The following is an 18,537-nucleotide window of genomic DNA, read 5'->3' on the forward strand; positions in this document are numbered from 1 at the left end:
TACAATGTACAGCGAGGCCGACGGAAGAGACAAAATAGCATCCGGCTCGCCTGCGCCGCGACACAAGAGTCGCCACTGAGTGGTTATTATTCCCCGAAACAGCCGACGTCACTACGGGATCCCGAACTTTTCAGCTCTTGTGCGACGGGGCTGGAGTGCATGTAGGTGCGAGTAGGTAGGTACTCGTACACTCTTTTCCGTCACAATGGGATGATGCGTGCTTACGTGCCTTGACGGTGTTGCACTACAAAGTACAAGTAAGCCGCCAATGTCGGTTCATCACCTTGCAATTTGCGTCGGCTTCAATGTTTGTTCGACAAATACACCTTGTAGGTAGGCGGCCGTTCTTCTACAGTAGAGTCCGCTTTTGACAACAAAGTCCGAGTCGTTGGGTTCAAGGCTGTCACTCCAACAGCCACCTCCCAGGATGGTCTGGGTAATTGTATCACTAGAAGGCACTGAAAAGGATTTCTCAACGCCGTACCTAAGTTCAATCCTCTGCATGGGCGCAGCGTGTCAGCTCTGGTCCATCCCGCCCTAGGGCCCATCTATCAACACTGCAATCAACAATAGCCATATCCACGAGCTACTATTCGATCCATTGATCTTGTCGGCTCCGTTTCTGACGGGCAGATGCTGACGGATAACCGGCCGCTGTAAGAACCTTGAATGTCAGCCGCCGGCACACAATGTACAAGTACCACTCGTACTACCAGGACGCCCTTGAATCCAGCACGGCCATTGAATTGAGCCTTCCCGAGCCCTCTCACAGCGGTGCCAGAGCGCCATCCCACGGGCCAGAACTCTGCTGCAAACTCCGCGGGTGGGACGCCTCAGTGGATTTCGTTGGGGCCTGGCCGCTAGCGGGTTAGGCACTCCGACCCAGCGCTAGCAACGCGCATGTACGAGTACCTGGACGGCTTCTGCGATTTGGCGGGCTACCAAGCCCAAAAACAAGCATTTCTCGCCATGGATGTACTCGTACATGGACCAAGTCCAAAATCTGGGGCTGCCGAGGCCCCGCGAACCTCGGCCGTCCCTTTCAGCAGCCCATGACTTTGCGTTAAACCTCCACCTCCCGACCTCATCGCCAGATTTCTTCTTTTCTTCTTCTTTCCCTTGCAACCATCCCCGTCTTTTCTTTTCTTTCTCCTCCGCAGGCCCTACTCGTCGCCTAATTCTCCCCCTCCTTTCACATTGTCTGGTCAATTCTCGTATGCATCGCGAGCGTTGCCGACCCTTCCCTTTAAAGCTGTAAAATATCAACACGCGGTCAAGCCACTGGTTCCCCCTTCGACACAATGGCAACTACTCCCAAAGACACGGCGGCGTACATCAAGGGCTTGACGGCTCCTCCTGCGCCCGGGGCTCCTCACGGCGTTGCCATCGCAGGCACAGAGCGGCCCGGTCGCACCGCCATCTACCGCCATCACAAGATTGCTGATGGCCCGCTGCTGACCACGTTCGACCCCGAGATCCAATCGGTCCACGATCTGTTCGAAAAAGCCGTCAAGAAGCGCCCCAGCAAGCGCTTCCTTGGCACTCGTCACTGGAACCCGAGCACGCAGTCATGGGCCGACACATACGAATGGGAGACGTATGGTGAGGTGGCCGAGCGTCGCAAGAATCTGGGAGCCGGCCTCGTCGAAATCCACAAGAGCGTTGGCCACACGCTGGACAAGTATCCCGTTGGACTGTGGTCTCAGAACCGCGCCGAATGGCAAATCACCGGTAGGCCAGCCTTGCGCGATTCCCCCCGCGCTCTCACAATGCCGACTACAGACCACCAACTAACACAGACTCGTCTCATCTGATTTGTAGATCTTGCTCTTGCGTCGCAGTCTCTCTTCACCGTATCGCTCTATGATACTCTTGGCCCGGACACTTCCGAGTACATCATCAACCACGCCGAACTCGCCTGTGTCGTCTGCTCTCTGCCTCACATCCCGACTCTCTTGAAGTTGGCTCCTCGAATCCCATCCCTCAAGCTCATCGTCTCGCTTGACGAGCTGGAGCAAGGCGAGCAAAAGGGTCTGACCAAGGCCGCTGTCTTGAACGACATTGCTTCTCAGCATGGCATCAAGATCTACTCCTTCAAGGAGGTTGAGGAGATTGGCGCCAAGTCGGGCCGCCCTATGCGCCCAGCCAAGTGGGACGACCTCTGCACAATCAACTACACTTCGGGAACCACGGGTGCGCCAAAGGGTGTTGTCATCACTCACGGCAATGCCGTTTCTGCCATCTCTTCCAGCCGCCTGCAGGGTGCTGTGACCGAAAAGGACATCCACATGTCCTACTTGCCTCTTGCTCACATCTACGGCAGAATGGTTGATCAAGTTGCCCTGTCCGAAGGTGCCAGCATTGGCTTCTTCCGCGGCGATATCCTGGGCCTAGTCGACGACCTGAAGATTCTCAAGCCCACTGGTTTTATCTCTGTGCCCCGCTTGTTCAACCGCTTCAACTCGGCAATTCGAACTGCCACCATCGAGGCCGAGGGTGCCAGGGGAGCCCTGTCTCGCCGGGTCATCGACACCAAGAAGGCCAGCATGCGCCAGCCATTTGGCAAGGCGAACAACACGCACTTCCTGTACGACCGTATCTGGACCCCCAAGGTCAGGGCTGCTGTGGGCTTGGACAGGGCCCACACCATGATCAGCGGCAGCGCACAGCTGGATCCTGATGTTCAAGAGTTCCTCCGCGCTGCTTTCGGCAACAACTTTTACCAGGGTTTTGGCATGACCGAGTCATACGCCGTCGGTACCGTCCAGATTCCAGGAGACTTCAGTCTCGGCAACATCGGACCTCCAACTGGCTGTGTCGAACTCTGCCTCGAGTCCGTGCCCGAGTTTGACTACACCGTCGACGACAAGCCCAACCCCCGCGGTGAGCTTCTTCTCCGAGGCCCATGCATTTTCAAGGAGTACTACAAGAACGAGGAGGAGACCAAGAAGGCCATCGAGTCCGATGGATGGTTCCACACCGGTGATATCGCCGAGATTGACAAGATGGGTCGCTTCAAGATCATTGACCGCAAGAAGAACGTTCTCAAGCTGTCCCAGGGTGAGTACATCTCTCCCGAGCGCATTGAGAACGTCTACTTGGGCAACACCAACTTGGTTGCAATGGCCTATGTCCACGGCGACCCCAAGGAGTCTACACTCGTCGCCATCTTTGGCATCGACCTGGAGAACTTCCCACCTTTTGCCAGCAAGGTCCTTGGCGAGACCGTCACGGCCGCCGACCTCCCGGCTCTCAAGGCAGCTGCCAACAACCCCAAGGTTAAGCAGGAGTTCCTCAAGGTGCTCAACAAGATTGCGCAGAAGCAAAAGTTCAACAGCTTTGAGCGTGTTCGCGCCGTCTATCTTGACATCGAGCCCTTTAGCATCCAGAACGAGCTGTTCACACCCACGTAAGTACAAGCGCAAAAGCAATCAATCGCAAAACTGGGCCGCTAACAATGACAACAGTCTTAAGCTGAAGCGGCCTCAAACTGCCAAGGCCTTCCGTGCTCAGATCGACAAGATGTACGAGGAGATTAACGCCGAGACCGGCCCTGCCAAGTTGTAAGAATAGAACTGTGAGAAGGTAAATGAACAGGCATGATGTTTGCTGCTGAGCGAAATTTTTCTTTGGGGTTTTTTAATGTTTGGATATATAGCTAGTTATCAGTTACGGTTATCTGTTAGCTAATAGCCGTGGGCGGTAAAGAATGTGGAGTGTATGTGTGTGTGTATTGTGCAGCAAAGTGCGGCGGCAAGCTTGCTTTTTGGGTGGGTGTTTTTCACATGTCGATGCGAAAGAGTTATGAATATAAAACAGACGAGAAGGAATCAAAGATATGTTAATAAAGGGGGTCTTTTCTTCTTTCAGATGTATTTCGGACTTCATCATTTATATGCCGCTTGCGATTTTGATGATGTATTAATGAGTGGCTATCTTACAACAATAGCAGACTGATGTAACCAAGATGGCCTAGAATGCGCCCGCGATCGGGATCGAATATAGTTGTGAAGTCAGCTACAAACTGTACGTGTTAACAATTGAGGTTGATCAAATATTGTCATGCAAGGGTAGGGGTTGCATAAGCATGGCATCTGTCAATTGACTCGATGCGTGTATGGAGCTTGTTCTTCCAACCCAGTCAACTAGTCTATTGGTTTCAATGTTGATAATCACCTACCCTAGAAAGCAAACAAACTGTTACTTAGAGAGATAATAAAAAAGGCCGTATATGTATATTACTTAATATTGTTTTAATTACAATAGTTTAAACTCTAAGGCTAATTACGGTATAATATTTAGGGCCATACCAAGATTTTATATAGTACTGCGTGTTATTTTACGTCGCTATCAATATACCTCCCACACGATGCGATTCCGCCCGAACAAGCTCCGGAGACGGTAGTGACAAATTTGGGATTGGAGATTACATGTACTGTGACGATTGATACAGCGCTTTAGGAATTGTTAATGATTTAATTACAGGTACCTGTGATTAAAAACCCAAGTCTCTTTTATAGGCCACGTGGGACCTGCATTGTCCGTTCAACCGACCATTAATATCTTGCATCTGATGAGCTTATCATGCGTGTCGCAATCGCGATCGCAATCGCAAATGATACATAGATCCCAGATTGTAACAGGGGTTATGTGCAATATCAGCTTTGCTTTCAACTGGTTAAGCATCAAATGTGTTTGGGTGAGGCTCATTTTCTCTAATGAGCGTATTGGAATATTAATGTTTCGCTAAGCAGTAGAATTAGAGCATAGGTATTTGCTCATTGAGAGGTTATATTAACGGGCGGGAGTTCAACACGCGCATTTGCTTAAAGCGCGATGAATGATATTATACACGCGTTTAACAAAGAGACGCTCGGTTCTATTATAAAATCCAGCGGAAATCAATTAAACTGAGCTAGAATTAAATCAAGCGTTAGAGTCTAATGGGCATATCTGATGTTATTGACTTTGGCATACTGACGATATATATCACGCTATTAATTTATATTATCTTAAAAAAATAAAGATTAAATAAAGCTAAAACTTTAATATTTATCTTTTCCCTTTATTTAAACCTATTATACTTTCTAAAAAGCTTTATAGAAGTTGTTAAAGAGAAGAGCAGGGTATAAATATTACGTAAGGGCACATCACGTGATTCATTTATTATTAGTTTCCCTCTAGACGTGTTTTAAGAGCCCCATCCTTACGTATCCCTTGTTTTAAAAGGAATCTAAGCGGCAGCTTGAACGTGTGGGCACGCGATGGGGTAAGTCGATACTATCCTCAACCGCGTTTATAAAGCTAGAGCATCTGTTTGGCCTGCTTGAGATGCTTGCCCGAGGCTGGCGAGCTGGTCGTTTCCATGAGCCTCGTGCTTACCTCCCCTTCCAGGCCCATGGTCATTGACCTGACTGAAACGCCATCGCCGCCGCCACTATCGAGCCATATCGCAAACGCAATCGCAAACGGAAACGGAGTCGATCAGCAGCAGCAGCCTCTTTCCCATACGCAGCGCCGGCAGAATGACTCCCAGGATCAAGGACCGCCGCCGAAAAGAAGGCGTGTTGATCTTAATTGGGCTGGCAAACAGGCCTCTCCTTATGTGAGCTGGGCGCTGAGGGATCTACCAGCTTCCGAGTATATACTTGATGAGATTGCGATAAAGGTATGCAATAATCAAAGATGGGACTGTATTGAGCACACAATTGACAAAGGGCACAGGCCGTTTCCATGTTTGCGAAGGATCCGCTGTTTGTCTCCCGGTTAGATGAAAGTAACGACTTCAAATTGCCGGCCGATGATGAATGGACTGCTACAAAAGCCAAAACAATCATTAAAGAGCTATCTGGGAGACCTGTAAGTGGAACAAGAACATACACTCAAGTTGGATTTAACTGACATGATGCCCAAGGAATATCGTGTTGCCCCTATAAAAGCGCCAAGTTCGAGCGACAACAAGCCTCCCCCACTGAAGGAGCAACCTCTTGCCAGATCTGAACAGGTTCCGCCAGAAATAAAAAGGATAGTTGCTAAACAGCCGGAAACCTCAATACCAAAAAGGCAAGAAAATACCCCGGGAACAAGTTGTGGGAGTCGATGGGGGTCGACAGCCAAGTGCGGCCCATCCTCAAACACATGGTTCGACCTAAAACACCGGCCTTACCAGTCAGCATTAGACCGGGAACAAATTGCCAAAGGTGCTGATCGCCTATACCGCGAGCTCAAGGAAGAGCTGAATACCCCAGTTGTCTATCATGTGGACTTTACATCTAGCGAAATTCGGCAAATCATGGCCTACTTCTCAATGTATCTTCCCGTGGGCTATCCTGCGACCCCTGAACATTTGGCGCGGCTCTGCCTTCAGTTCAATGTTCCGTCAATTGTTAATAACAGTTTGCCTCACCGCACGTTTAAAGATGTACGCAATTACTGTTCGGATCTGCTGGCGGGCAAAGCAGTGCCGCCAAGCCGAGCTCTGATGCTGAGTCTCGACCCCAGAGCGAATGGATCTCGCTTGCAACAAGAGAAGAGACGTGCCAGCCGGTTATCATCCTTGCTTTTAGCTCGCGAAATGGAAGGAAATCGAGGGTTTGGTCATATGCGCCAGTATGAGAACTTTCAAAACGAGTTTCGTAAGGCGCACGAAGATAGCTTGGACTTGGTCGCAGAGTACACAAACTGTGCCGGAGATATTGCAACGACTACTTGGATCCCGGATGACAATGTTTTGTGCGGCACAACTGCACACTCGGATAGCCATAATCAGCAGTATAATAAGCCGGGAAATCTACTCTTATGCTCGACAAAGCTGGGGCAGCTTAGGGCGTTTCCTGACCACCGAATCCCACGACCCCTTGTCGAAAAGGGAGAAAATTCCACGACGGCTATGCGTGAAAGTCAGGACCCGTGGTTGTATTCGTCCGTTGTGTGCTCTGATTACGACAGCGTTCTTGGTTTGGCATTCACCTCCAGTTTTGACAAAACAGTCAAGGTGTGGAAGGTTGATCAATCTGGCAGCATCATGACTGCGTTGGCTACCTGGTACTTTGGCGGCAACGTCAATTTTGTCGCCGTGGCCAAGGACGGCTCTGGACGAGTTGCCACTGCGGCCGATGTCCCTACAGAGGCCATTCGGATATACACGGTCAACATGAACGACATTACAAACAGCCCCTACGTCTCCTTTTCATGTACTCGGACTGACGCTGACGGCTATGATAAGTGGGCATATTTCCCAGCAACAATGCAATGGGGCCGTGACTTGACAAGCCGGCATCTACTAGCTGTGGGATATTCCCCTCGTAGCTTCTCTGGGGATGACCACGACATCCCTGAAGATAAGCAGAACTCGGGAGAGATTACTGTATGGAATGCAGAGCTGAATCAGCGAATTCCCGTCACGACTGCTACAACCGCCAACTTCTTTGAAGTGGCCTGGCATCCCACATTACCGAGATTCATTGCCGCAACCTCTCCTTCATCTCAGACAAAGATATCGCCAAAGGTGCGAACTCAGATTCATTTGTTCAGAATGCAAACTGGCCTCATTCTCAAACAAGATGACCCAGGTCCCCAGCAAGAGGGCGGGTTTTCCGAATACCGTAACCTCGACTGTTTTGCCTCAGATATTAACGAGCTGACCTTTATGCCAAACTCATACAAACATGAGTATGTGACTGCGGGGTGCACAGACGGCAAAGTATACGTGTGGGACACGGCGCAAGGAGACAATCCTGTGCATATTCTTCAGCATGGCCGCCCCTTGGACGAATACTACCATGACCGTGAGAAGGAAGACACCGGGGTCAAATTTACAGCCTGGGGGAACAACCTTGACCGATTCTACACAGGCTCCAGCGATGGGACGGTCATGGTCTGGAACGTGCGCAAGAAACACCGGCCATATATACGAACCATTCTGGAAGCACCTGGTCCCATTTCCTGCGGTGCTTTTTCTCCCGATTTCCGGAAAATGGTCGTTGGAGATGCGACTGGCCGGGTGTTTCTGTTTTCTATAGATAAAGAAGACGAGCCAGAGGCACACTTCATCACGATCCCGGGCGTGGACCGGCCGCTTCGACGTCCCACGCCGTTTATACCACACCCAGAACCAGAACCCCCCTACCGAGATCCAGACAACCCGAACAATGTTAATGATGACGACGACATGCACATCGCCGACCTGGTAAAGCGAATCTATCTAGATACGAAGCAAATTGTCATCGACCCTAACCCTACTATTGGCGCCGTACAAGGGCCAGAATATGCCTCGACGGGTCTCTTCCGTCGAGAGGCTCACCTAAACGAAGACCCCGCAGGCCATTTACTCAGCTATTTCGAGAGAAACCAGAGACAGAGCATCGCTGCAAGCCGGGGCCAGCTGGGCCGCTCCGTGCGAAAGCTTCGAGACCCTGGAGAGCCAGATGCCCGGCTGAAAGTCGTGCACGCTATCAACAAGGCACGAGATCTGGATGTAGAGCTTCTCGCGGAAGACGACCGGGATGCTCTTGTTCAATCCAAGGTAGAGCTGGTGCTTAATGAAGTGGACTGCGGGTTTGATTACGAAGAATTGCCCAAGGAGGCTGATGAATAAGAGAGGCCTCGTAATTGAGGAATTCTGTAGCATATACAAACACACACATATACAATTAAAACATGTAATACAGGCCCGATAGCTTGGGCAACTTATGAAAACAACATAATATATTTGCTTAAAACAATAGTTGGCATCTTAATATGCATGTTGTGAAATCAAGTTAACGAAAAAGAAAACTGAAACACTGCCCTTACCGTAGAGTTGATGGGATAGTTGGCCTTGCGCTATCAGGTTCAATAACTCCAATATACCGGTTTGCTTAATTTATCCTTGCGGAGAGCCAAAAAAAGAAGGAAAATGCAAAAAATAAAAAGCACTGCGTCATCCGGAACTCAAATCCGGGCCTCAACTTTTCAAGTCAAATGGAAGAGTTGAATCCTAACCCCTAGACCAATGACGCTTGTTTATACGGAAAATCGCGAGAGATACACACCTCATGAAGCTGTCTCCATTGTCAAACATCATAATCACCAAAGAGATTTTTAGTTAACATTATACTAAATGTATATAGAACAAAAGTATCAACTATGTACAGCTCACTTGAGATAGCCGTACTAACAAATCCTACGTGAGATTTGACCAAAAAAAGAGGACTATGTATGCATCAAGAAAAAAAATCCAAAAAAGAAACGACACCTGCAGGATTCGAACCTGCGCGTGCGAACACAATGCCTATGATACCTGTTGATAGCAGGGCATCGCCTTAACCACTCGGCCAAAGTGTCTAACCGTTCATGGAATTGACATGTCTTACTTGACACTATCAATCTACTTTCTCACAACAACCACCAACAAACATCGATACGCACTTCTCCCTGAACCGGAATCAATACGGGACTGTAACATCACAAGCCTAACCGTCAAGTGTAGCAGTTACATAAAAAGGTTGAGAAAATCACATTGAGAAAATATCATTGCTGTCCTATCCCCTTGGAGCTTGCCGTAACAACATCTCCACTGCATGGCCTTTTTGAGTCCCGATAATCCAAATCAGCTCTACCAATCTATCATTCCATTCAATCAAGTTCAAAACCCGCAGCAAAGAGTAATAGCTAATAGGGAAAAAAGAAAACAGTCAAAACAAAGAAAAGAGAAAAAAAAAGGGCAGGCGTGCCGAAAAACTTCCAAAATCCATCAACATACATGAGCGGGCCCCAGCCTGAGCTTTGTTTACTCATATCCGAGGTCCTCGCCACTTCCTCGCCGCTCTCCAAACAGATATGCCGCTTCGAGACAGAATCGTCCATGGCCTCTCTCCATCCGTCGCTCGCTTCCATAACATATCAGAACGGCGTCGACAATCCCGCTAAGAATGCCCTCCATTGCGCCCATAACCGAATAGCCAATGAAACTGGCCATCATGCCAACCACGTATGCATACGCTGATCCTCGCACGCCCACGCCGTCTGGGAGCTGGATCCGCAGTTGCTTTGCGGTAATGACCCAGCCCGCAAATCCCAGCCCGGTAGCCATAATCAGTCGCGTGGCAACCAGGAGCAACTTGGCCAGTCGGTAGGGCAACAGGCCGTTCGCCTGACCGCGTAGACGCAACGCCCTTGGTGTCAAGGTGGTAGTAGGGATCGCAGGTGATACAAATTCCATTTGATCAAGACCCCTAGCAGACGTGGCTAGGCCCTGAGAGTGGATGGCTGCAAACGTAATTGTGAGAGGGTTTGTGAGAGCCACAATAGGCGTCGGTATCCAGAACGAGGCGATGTTTGTGATGATTGCACCAAGCCTCCTGGGCAGGAAAATCAATGGTGCTCTGATCAGAAGAGACAGAAGCGTTGATTCACAAATGCTGCCAAATATTGTCGTCACGCCGTGGCCTAGAGCGGCCATGACAATTTCCTTTGAAGGCGTGGCGGGGCCCGCGTTGCGATGAAAGTACCACTGGGAGACGGTCGCCGCAGTCGCCGCTCGATGTACCGCGTTGATGACAGAGAGCGTCCACATGTACATGAAGACAAACGCGGCGCCGAGCCACCAGCTGGAGAATCGAATCACGAACTGAACCAACGACTTTGAAAAATAGCCACCCATGAAGACACGAGTAAACATGGCCAGCCAAATCCAGGTCCAGACAACGATCAAGGCCAGGCATCCAAAGCCTACCAGCAAGAGACCTGGGTTTTGTGCCAAAATCTTGGAGGAAAATTGAAGAATTTCAATGGCCTGCTGAATCGCTCTTCGGCCCTTGACGACAAGCCAGAGCCACAAGATGCATGAAGCACCCGGGACGATGGCGGTCCATCTCATGACGACGTCCTGGAAGCTTGTCCCGTGCGTCCGCCCTTTGAAAGAGGACGCAAAGGAGAAAATAGAGAATGAAAACATAATGGCCGGCACAGCGACCAGGATAACAGTGACCAACGGCCGAACAAAGGACCGCAACGCTGCCAACCATACAAATGACACTAATACTGCCACCACGGTATCGACGGCGAGCATGTTGAAGGATTTCTGTAGTGTTGTATAAATCGTGTCTCCAACTGGGCTCTTCTTAGGAGTAGTATTGAGCCACACTAGGACAAAGGTTGACATCATCCCCGCGAGACTGATTAAAAATATCCACGCGAAGAAAGGGTCGTGTCTGAATATCTCTCCCTCGACGAAGGCGTTTCCTGAGGGAGCTGGATCGGCCTCCCGAGGTTCTGTATGTCGCGTGCTGTCCATGTCAGTGTCGCTTCTTGACGATCTTTCCAGCAGCGGCGTTCGTCCCGAGGGGTCTTTGAATCGTTGAAAAGCCGGGGGGCTGTTATCGGTTGGCTCTTCCAAGAGAGATTCTGGAGGATCATCGTCGGCGTCCTCCTGTGACTCAAGCCCTACATCAACCATGTTCCCCCTATGATGACCGCTGCTGCGGTCGCTTTCGCCATCCCTGCTATCGTGATCGACTTCTTCAGCTTCCTCCTCCTCTAGCGGTGTATTCTTTGCGACTGCTGTATGATGTGAGCTCCGCGTCCCGTTCCAACTGCTTTTGATGCCCCGGCCGAAACCTTGGGCGCGATATGGATGGTCAAACTGCCTCGAGCTCTCTTCGAGCGACCCTCGACTGTTTGCGTCAGACTCGACGCTGTCGGCCAGCTTGCTAGCGGCGGCCACTCTTCGTGACCTCTGGAGGGCAAAGAGATCAGCAGCTTCCCTGTCGCGCTCCTCTTCGTCGTCCTCCTCTCGAAACTCGTCCAGCGTGCTGTGAAACAGGGGTGCGTCTTGCGCCGCCGTTATGCGAGATCCAAACGCAAGCTGGCCGAAGCGCGAGCCACCACCGGCTCCTCCTCCGCCGTTCTGATATGGGTTCCCGCCATAGCCTCTTCCAAGAAGGGATCTCTGGCCCCCGTTCCCTCGGCCGGCGTCTCGATAGGGTCGGGTCGGGCGAGATGATGACCAGTCGTTTTGGCGGGACGAGTTATCGTTGTCTGCTTGGCCAAAGCTCGAGAGCCTCGACTGGGACTGCGCGAGGAATCTCGAGGCATCTGAGGGAAATGGGTTAACAGCAGCTTCATCAAACGCAGGCTTATACGGCTCGATGTCGTCACGCACACTCGGAAAACATGATGCCCCTTCACCTACCGCCGCCCCCACGATAAAGTGGTTTGGCACGGTTGTCACCTCGATGTCTGGCGAACTGCAGCTGCGTTGCGGCACTTTTGTCGATCTTTTTTTCTTGCTTCGTTGGAGCGGAGGTGCGATGAAACTCTAAAGCAGGATGATGGGCGATGACGAACGGCGCTTGGAAAGGCAGCAAAGAGTTAGGCGGCTCTCCCTTGCATACAACAGGGAGAATAATGGCCCAAGAAACAAAGACTAAGAATCAAAGACAGAGAAAGATATTACACCATGGCGGGATATGAGTAATGTATGGTGGATGCTTGATTTTGCAATAACAGCGACTGTATGAAGGAAAAAGCAGAGGAGAAAAAGAGTTGAGGGTCAGGCGACACAGGGCGGATGAGTCGGTTTGGTGACCTCGATAGACCAAAACTTAGTGAGTGCCTGGAGTACAGGTGGGCGTCCCTCGCTGGCTAAGAGCCTAAGGTTGCTGGCGGTCAGCGCCTCACAGAGCCACAGGTGATGACTGCTAGTGATAAGGAGGTCCGCATGCGGTGCGCTGCCTGCCGAGATGGGTACAGGTACCTCCGCAGTACCTAGACCTACCTGTGGGGGGGACCTTTTAGGCTGGGTGAGCACAAGGGCGGCGTGCCGTCATTTGACCCCCGGTCACCGAGGGAGGTGATGACTAGGTAGATAGATGCTGTAAAGTAATAACGAATGAGGGATGAAGGATAAAGGAAGAGCAAGAAAAGGTAGAGAGAGAAGAAGTCATTTGCGAGTAAAATGAAGTTCCAGCTCTGTACTACCTTAGTAGCAGTATATAAACAAATACCCATCTTAGGCAATGAGGGTTCATGCTGGGTCAAAGGCCTCGACGTCGACCGGCTGCGGAAGCGCAGAGCCCGAGGCTCCAAGGTCGTACCAGGTTGTACGGAGTACTCCGTACTTTACTCAGGTAAGACGCAGCATTGACCGTGTACCGTGAAAGAAAGGACCGTGCAGCTACTAGCACAAAGCGAATCGCGGTTGACAGCAGCCCAACTGCACATCATACGCCGGTACCTGTACGAGTACACCAGCTGCGCACACGGCTGCCTACGACGGTCCGTCCATGTACCGGCATGGGGCGCTGACCTGCACCGGTCATGCTATTGTCCACCTCTAAGACGCGATACATGGGAGGAACTTAGTTGCCGTTAGTGCTGCTGCTGATACGAGCCCGGTGTGCTCAGTGCGTGCGCTAGCAGACGCGGTACCTTGCCTGTAGCATCAGTTACCCAATACCGCTAGTCAAGGGTCCCCATCATGATGCCCGTTATCGCCTTCTTGCGTCACCGATAACACTTCCAATGCTCCCATCTGCTCTGTCTGCCTGAATAGGTATCCCTTTGTCCAGATTGAACTGCCAGAATACCCTCGCCTTGCATTAGTAGATGTTCTCCAATTGCAGCGTCTGCCTACAAAATACCTCGCCAATTCCCGATCCAAAGTCCGGCCCCCAATTCCCTCTTCTCCAGCTTTTTCGCGGGTCGGGTCACACACCTTTGGCTGGCCCGTGACAGCCCCATGTCCATCTCATCCCACACAAGACAGAGCCCATCGTCACCTGCCTTGCATTTCCTGTACTTCTATTCCTGTGTAATCGAGTGTCTGGTGATTTTCTTCTCCCTCTCTTTAAACCGCCAACCTTTTCTTTCTACCGCTTCTGAGCCTTATCTCTCTCCATCTCTCCGTCTCTCTGCCATCCTTGTATCTCTTTTATCCAGGTCTTAAAGCCGTCCTTAGATCGCACCGGCGCACGTGCCGCTAATCGCCAGCTCCAGCCTCAAATCAAACCCACTTGGATCAATTACACCTACATTTGCGAACCTCCTCCAACCAAAAATTCCAACTCTCGACCTTCGTTCTTTGAACCCTCCGACGCCCCTCCCCCCCTCATCTTCTCTCCGTTGCTCTATTCTTCCCAATCCCCTTCTTCACTCTCACAGCTCTACCAAACCTCGTGCGCATCGCACGCTTCCTCTCCTCCCCATGTCCTCATCAGCTCCGTGGGACTACATCGCCAAGCTAGTCTGCATCGGCGACTCAGGATGCGGCAAATCTAGTCTCACCATCCGCCTCTGCGAAGGCCGCTTCTCCGCGCATCACGACGTCACAATCGGCGTCGAATTCGGCTCCCGCATCGTGCCCGTCGGCCCTCCTCACACGCCCGCCGGCCCCATCCCCTCCCTGTCCTCTCCAGACGAACCGTCGTCCCCCGCCGGCCTTCCGGAACCCCGGCGCGACACCAGCGGCATCCCCCAGAAGCATATGAAGCTCAGTCTGTGGGACACGGCCGGCCAAGAGACGTACAAGTCCGTCACGAGATCATACTTCCGCGGCGCGAGCGGTGCGCTGCTCGTCTTCGACCTGTCGCGCAAGGCCACCTTTCAGCACGTTACCGACTGGCTCAACGACCTCCGCCAGATTGCTGAGCCGGACATTGTCATTGTCCTGGTCGGCAACAAGGCCGATCTGACGCAGCAGGAGGACAACAAGCGAGAGGTCACGCGCGAGGAGGCCGAAGAGTGGGCCAGGCGCAATGGCATCCTTGAATACGTCGAGACGAGCGCCAAGAGCGGCGAGAACGTCGAGAAGGCCTTTATGAGGGTCGCCGAGAGGATATACCAGAACATCCAGGCCGGCAAGTACAATCTGAACGACAGGAGGTCTGGCGTCAAGGGGCCCGGCGCTGGCGGAAACCGGCAAGTGAAATTATCTACCGACGCCGCTAAATCAGGTGGTGGATGTTGCTGAGGCGGATCTTCTTTTCTCAATTCTGTTTTCTGTATAATTCGAATCGTAAGCGAAAGTCGTGTGCGCATGGGGAGGAACGAGGAGGAAGGGAAAGTCGGCAAGACAAGACAAGATACCCGATGGGCTTTCATCATTTACACGACATTCATGTCCGAGAGCCCTTGATGACATCCATAGCAAAGTAACTGGCAGCATGGCACTGTATAATAGTAGTAGAATGCACAACACAACTGGCAGACGCGAAGCCGAATGACGCCTTCTTTCTGCACCGGGGCAATGGCAAAAGTTGGGGAGATATATGTCTTGCATTAAATGCGGTGTATTGTATTTTCCGCCAACCCTTTTTTCCCATATCATCTTTTTATATGACTTGCAAAATCCATCCTACCCTACCCATATCTTTTTTCTTCATTAATGTGAGAAATCTCCATACACCTCCCACGTCTTTACAAATCTTACAGAGTGTGCGAGCGTTTTTTTGGTTGTTTAAGAATAAGCAGCCTCCCTCGGCCGTCATCCACTCGTCCATCTACCCCCAAGATAAAAAAAAATTCCTATGATGATGAACACGGGTTAAAGATATATGTTCACCAGCATGGTGTTGTTGAGTTGGCTAGTCGGAAATACTGTTTAATCGCTGATGCGCCAGTTGTCAAACCACTTCAGGTACTTGTACTGCTGGTTGCTTCCAATCATACCCCAACAGATGGGGATGAAGAGGACGTAAAGTCCAATAATGACAGTGTACAGGGTGCCATAGATGACACTCTGCACAACCGCATTGCGGTTCCTCAGGACCCAGTCGACAAGGAAGCCCAGGGAGAGGATGGCAAAGTACAGGGCAGGATAGTAGTGGTGAACGTAGGTGACACGCGCCATGATGACAAAGGGAAGGTAGTGTAAGAACCAGCCGATGACGGGGTAGATGCCGGCGTAGTGAATCTGATCAACCTCAAAGTTGCTGAGCTCCTTGAATCCGCGCTGCCATCGCACAATGTACCATGCCACAACAGCAGCGACAAGGCCGAGAGAGGCGGTGGAGACCCAGTAGACGAAGGGGTTACCGAGAAGGAAGTACTTGACAATGTTGTCATCCCAGCCGCACATGCGAAGGCCGACGTTCAGGATGGGCCACTGCCACCACTGAGATGCCAAGTCGTCCTGCTTGTCGGGATCCGGCACCAGGGCGTTGTTGGAAGTCATCATGGCGACATTGAGGTGGATGAAATCGTGGATGAAGGGCGACTTGTAAACACCGGGGTCGCTGGCAGGCACTAAAAGATCAAGAGGGTCAGTCATGCTAAAATGCTAGAATAAGAGGGGGGGAAACAATCATTAACTCACGCTTTTCGTTCCAATGAGCCTCAACGTTCCAGTGAGTGTAAGTGTCGCGGGGGTTGTTTTGCTTGTCGCAAGTAACCTCGATCTGCTTGAAGCCCCACTGAGGAAGGTTGACGTTTCCAGCGCGGAGGTAGCAGCCCAGCGCAGTGTGCTTAAGGCGGAAGGCAGTCGTGAGAGTGCGGATTCTGCTGCGATCGCGGGATGCCGTGTCTCGGACCACCTCGATGCGCCAGTGGTCCTTGTCGTCACCAACAGTGAGGTTGCCGTAGCTGGACACTTCGCGGTGGGACTTGGTGACGGGAGCATCGATCTCGTGAGAGTGCAAGTTGCGGCCGGTCTGGGCGTGAATGAGACGAATGACGGATCCATCGCCGATGAATCGGAGGTCTGGGGACTCGGCATCGTAATCGGCTTCGAAACGGTTGGGGTAAAAGAACCAGTCGTTGTTGGCATCCTTGTGGTGGTAGCAAGTAACCTGTTGCTGGCCAGAGCCCTCAGGGTAGGTCTGAACGTGAGAGTGAAGAAGACCGCCGCCATAGCCCATGTTCTTGATGGTGGCACGAGATCCGATGGCAATCTCCAAGGGGCTATTCTTGCCGACTTCGGTTCCCTTCAGGTTGGCCTGGAACAGGGAGCTCATCTGGGCATCACCAGGGCCGGTGGAGTCGAGAATGGCAAAGTGCAGGGCAAAGGAGATCATGTAGATAAGGAAAGGGACAACGATGAGACCCACGACGCGAGCAGAGAAGTGGGCGGCAAGGACAGGCTGCAAAAGTGTAAGCAAATGGCGATCCGTACCGGCATAACGAGAGGGTTACTCACAATAGGCATCTTTCTATCACCATACTTTCTCCACAGATCCTCAATTGTGTATAGACCAACCAGGGCAGTGACAAAGAGACCGACGAGCTTAACACTGCAAACGCATCCGATGCTCACGCCCGTCATGAAGAGCCAAAAGAACCATTCGGGCTCAAAGCTGTTGTGACGCTGGTTGTGGAACTTGACCCAGCAGAGAGTGGTAGCAAAGGTTCCGCAAAGAAGCATGGAGTCGAGGAGAATGAAGCGGCTGATAGTGGTATAAGAGTTTTCGCAGAGAACCATCAGGGTAACAAACCAGACGGCAGGTCGGGTCAGCTTCAGCTCCTTGGCAGTAAAGTAGGCCATGGGGATACAAGCAATGCCAAAGGCGGCATTAAAGGCTCGCATGAATGTATAGTTGACGTCTTCGGGATATTTCTCGCCAGACTTGAATTCAAAGGATCCGTTGTAGCCGGCGAGGACTCCGGAGAGGCCTACCAGCATCTTTCCGAGCGGAGGGTGGACGTCGAAGTAGTATTCATGCTTGATGTAGTAGCTTCCAAACTTGCCAAAACTGTCAAGAGTCACAAGTCAGTAAAACTTGTTCCGCTCTAGCACGTCTCTCAGGCACAAAGTGGCAAGGGTTACGTACTGAGCCTCATCCCAGGTGACGATGTCGCTAATGCCAATCTTCCACAATCGAGTGAAGATGGCAACGGCTGTGAAGATCAGCGGGGCAAGGATGGACTCCAAGTCTGCAAACACTTCGAGGACGGATTTCTCCTGCAACCGCTGTCAGCTCGATGCTTGCACGCAATTAAGCCTGCCGGCTCTCGCTAATCATTTATATACCTTCTTTGCCAGCTTCTTCTTGTCCTCAGGCTGGGCAATGGGCACGGGCGCGGCTTGCGAAGCTACCTGTCGCTGCCTCAAGCCGTCGCCCAGGTCAGCGCCGGAGGCGAGGGCGGCCTTGTCGGCAGCCATGGTTTGAAAGAACTCTTTCTGTCCCCCCGGGAACTGGCGAATGGAGGCAAAAAGGAATCAATTGAAGTGGTTGAACGGGTTTTCGAGATGCGAGGTTCGGAAGAGAAAAAGGGGAGAGGCGACCAGCTAGCTCCAACGGAAGCAGAAGCAGGCTGCGGCACAATTTGTAATGACTGGACGAGCTGGACAGACTCAAAATACTATAACAACGACGACGATGCTGGCACCGTCGACAAGAAAAGGAGAAACAATCCTGATGGCCAAGCCCGGCTCAGGAGAGGGAAACGAAATGGAGGACAAAGGAGGTGTTTGTGGTGGATATTGCTGCTTGCGTCGAAGTTCCAAGAATACGACAGCTTCTAAAAAACCCCCCTGGTTCAGCTCTAGGAATATTGGCCACCTTGCAATCCCCTCCAGCCCAGAAGTGCTCAGCCGCGTGGCTAGTGCCATTCTTGGAAAAC

The 18,537-nt window shown here is 51.5% G+C and overlaps 5 protein-coding genes across 5 annotated transcripts; 3 read left to right on the top strand and 2 right to left on the bottom strand.

Annotated features, from left to right (window-relative positions):
- Positions 1 to 1,301: 1,301 nt before the first annotated feature.
- Positions 1,302 to 3,567, top strand: Triagg1_4767 (uncharacterized protein; the record flags this gene model as incomplete). Its single annotated transcript, XM_062899206.1, has 3 exons — positions 1,302 to 1,731; positions 1,822 to 3,409; positions 3,468 to 3,567. 3 exons carry the CDS (start codon positions 1,302 to 1,304, stop codon positions 3,565 to 3,567), a joined length of 2,118 nt encoding a protein of 705 aa, XP_062756347.1.
- A 1,831-nt stretch (positions 3,568 to 5,398) lies between these two features.
- Positions 5,399 to 8,596, top strand: Triagg1_4768 (uncharacterized protein; the record flags this gene model as incomplete). Its single annotated transcript, XM_062899207.1, has 3 exons — positions 5,399 to 5,668; positions 5,725 to 5,859; positions 5,915 to 8,596. 3 exons carry the CDS (start codon positions 5,399 to 5,401, stop codon positions 8,594 to 8,596), a joined length of 3,087 nt encoding a protein of 1,028 aa, XP_062756348.1.
- Positions 8,597 to 9,769: 1,173 nt separating this feature from the next.
- Triagg1_4769 (uncharacterized protein) lies at positions 9,770 to 12,441 on the bottom strand (the record flags this gene model as incomplete). The annotated part of the gene is made up of 2 exons (XM_062899209.1): positions 9,770 to 12,227; positions 12,437 to 12,441. The coding sequence occupies 2 exons, from the start codon at positions 12,439 to 12,441 to the stop codon at positions 9,770 to 9,772; spliced, it is 2,463 nt and encodes an 820-aa protein (XP_062756349.1).
- A 1,744-nt stretch (positions 12,442 to 14,185) lies between these two features.
- On the top strand, positions 14,186 to 14,950 carry Triagg1_4770 (uncharacterized protein; the record flags this gene model as incomplete). The annotated part of the gene is made up of 1 exon (XM_062899210.1): positions 14,186 to 14,950. The coding sequence occupies one exon, from the start codon at positions 14,186 to 14,188 to the stop codon at positions 14,948 to 14,950; it is 765 nt and encodes a 254-aa protein (XP_062756350.1).
- Positions 14,951 to 15,580: 630 nt separating this feature from the next.
- On the bottom strand, positions 15,581 to 18,076 carry Triagg1_4771 (CAZyme family GT39; the record flags this gene model as incomplete). The annotated part of the gene is made up of 5 exons (XM_062899211.1): positions 15,581 to 16,224; positions 16,295 to 17,057; positions 17,114 to 17,666; positions 17,745 to 17,875; positions 17,945 to 18,076. The coding sequence occupies 5 exons, from the start codon at positions 18,074 to 18,076 to the stop codon at positions 15,581 to 15,583; spliced, it is 2,223 nt and encodes a 740-aa protein (XP_062756351.1).
- Between the last annotated feature and the right edge of the window lie 461 nt (positions 18,077 to 18,537).

Source organism: Trichoderma aggressivum (genome assembly GCF_033847375.1).
Source record: "Trichoderma aggressivum f. europaeum strain CBS 100526 chromosome Unknown scaffold_015, whole genome shotgun sequence".
Classification (NCBI taxonomy): domain Eukaryota; kingdom Fungi; phylum Ascomycota; class Sordariomycetes; order Hypocreales; family Hypocreaceae; genus Trichoderma; species Trichoderma aggressivum.